The sequence below is a fragment of the Austrofundulus limnaeus genome, unplaced genomic scaffold (genome assembly GCF_001266775.1).
Source record: "Austrofundulus limnaeus strain Quisiro unplaced genomic scaffold, Austrofundulus_limnaeus-1.0 Scaffold19, whole genome shotgun sequence".
Lineage (NCBI taxonomy): Eukaryota > Metazoa > Chordata > Actinopteri > Cyprinodontiformes > Rivulidae > Austrofundulus > Austrofundulus limnaeus.
In genome coordinates this window covers 3,435,980-3,437,315 of record NW_013952421.1, presented here as the reverse complement: position 1 = coordinate 3,437,315, position 1,336 = coordinate 3,435,980, and the positions used below count along the sequence as shown (strand labels likewise).

The 1,336-nt window shown below is 36.8% G+C and overlaps 1 protein-coding gene across 1 annotated transcript in view; it reads left to right on the top strand.

The window, feature by feature from the left end:
* Nucleotides 1–412: 412 nt before the first annotated feature.
* Nucleotides 413–1,336, top strand: part of commd4 (COMM domain containing 4) — an 8,660-nt gene continuing 7,736 nt past the window's right edge. Inside the window, exons 1-4 of the mRNA XM_014003444.1 lie at nucleotides 413–512; nucleotides 728–799; nucleotides 893–958; nucleotides 1,058–1,097. Of these exons, the coding sequence (XP_013858898.1) occupies nucleotides 510–512; nucleotides 728–799; nucleotides 893–958; nucleotides 1,058–1,097 (181 nt within the window). The 5' untranslated portion in view covers nucleotides 413–509. The remainder of the gene's footprint in view (nucleotides 513–727; nucleotides 800–892; nucleotides 959–1,057; nucleotides 1,098–1,336) is intronic.

Sequence of the window (1,336 nt, the reverse complement as noted above, 5' to 3'; positions counted from 1 at the left end):
TCTGTGTTTTGGTCCTACATTAGTGCAAAACTATTGTTTTTGAATAGGCCTGTAGCTGCAAGCATTCAGCCCAATTACATATATAATTATTCACCACTACAGGAAATAAATTCACTTATTAACTTTGAATAATTTCTTCATTGTCCACCTTACATCTTAAATCGCCGGTCCAATCAGAAAAGATTGAGGGACATTTTCAGTCACTAAGAAGGAAAAACATCAGATATTCACATTATCTAGGCTTTTTAAGGATACATCTATCTATATACAGCAAGGTTATTTCATTTCTGAAGACAACAGGTTTATTTAGTGGAATTATATTTGTTTGTTTGTTTGTTTTCCCATCTTGCCTGTCTTCTCCAGTTCCACTTCTTGTCCACTAGTGGCGGTAGTGCACCAGAATTAGTCCGCCAACCGCCAACAATATCAAAAGAAGAAGAAGAAGAAGAAGAAGAAGAAGAAGTCTTCCTGTTTTCCTTTAACTTGTCTGTGTTTACAGCACGAAAACAATGGTAAATTCATTATGGTTTCTTGTTTAATTTTCTTTTTCTTAGACAAACCTAGTTTATTGGTACAAAGTTAAACTAGCGCATAACTGCAGTTGATATCTTTAATAATGCGCAAACATTTAGGAGCACCCTTTACGCAGCTAGCAGGCTAAGCTGGCATTTGAATGAAATATTCAGCTTTTTTCTCTTTAACCCTGAGTGATTCTTTCTGTCTGTAGCGGTTCCGTTTCTGTGGAGATTTGGACTGCCCTGACTGGGTTCTTGCTGAAATCAGCACGTTAGCAAAAATTGTAAGTAGCTTTACCCCATAATCAATGTTAGTTTGTTGTGCTGAGGTTTTATTTTCTCTCTCTAAATGAGTTTATTGTCTTCCTCTTTTGCAGTCAAGCGTCAAGATGAAACTCCTCTGTGCTCAAGTGTTGAAGGATTTACTGGGAGACGGTATTGATGTAAGCTCATGAAAATAATTTCATGTAGTCATGAAATAATCATGAAATTTGAGCTGAACTTTGGCCACACTCAGACCTGTTGCTTTCATTCTGTTTTAGTATGACAAAGTTGCGAAGCTGACTGCGGATGCAAAGTTTGGTAAGTGTCCTGTATTTACTGAGGACAGTGACATGAGTCAGCATAAACTAGGGATGTGGATAAATTTTTAATCCTACACCAATATTAAATCTGACAGCGGATTCCAAAAGAACATTTCAAACCAGACAAAATAACACCAAAGTGATTATCTCAAGTATGAGGGAAGTTATTGATGTTTGTTTAGGTGAAATCAGCTCATGTTTTCTTGCTGCAGTTCAGAACCACCTTGCTGTTTTCTA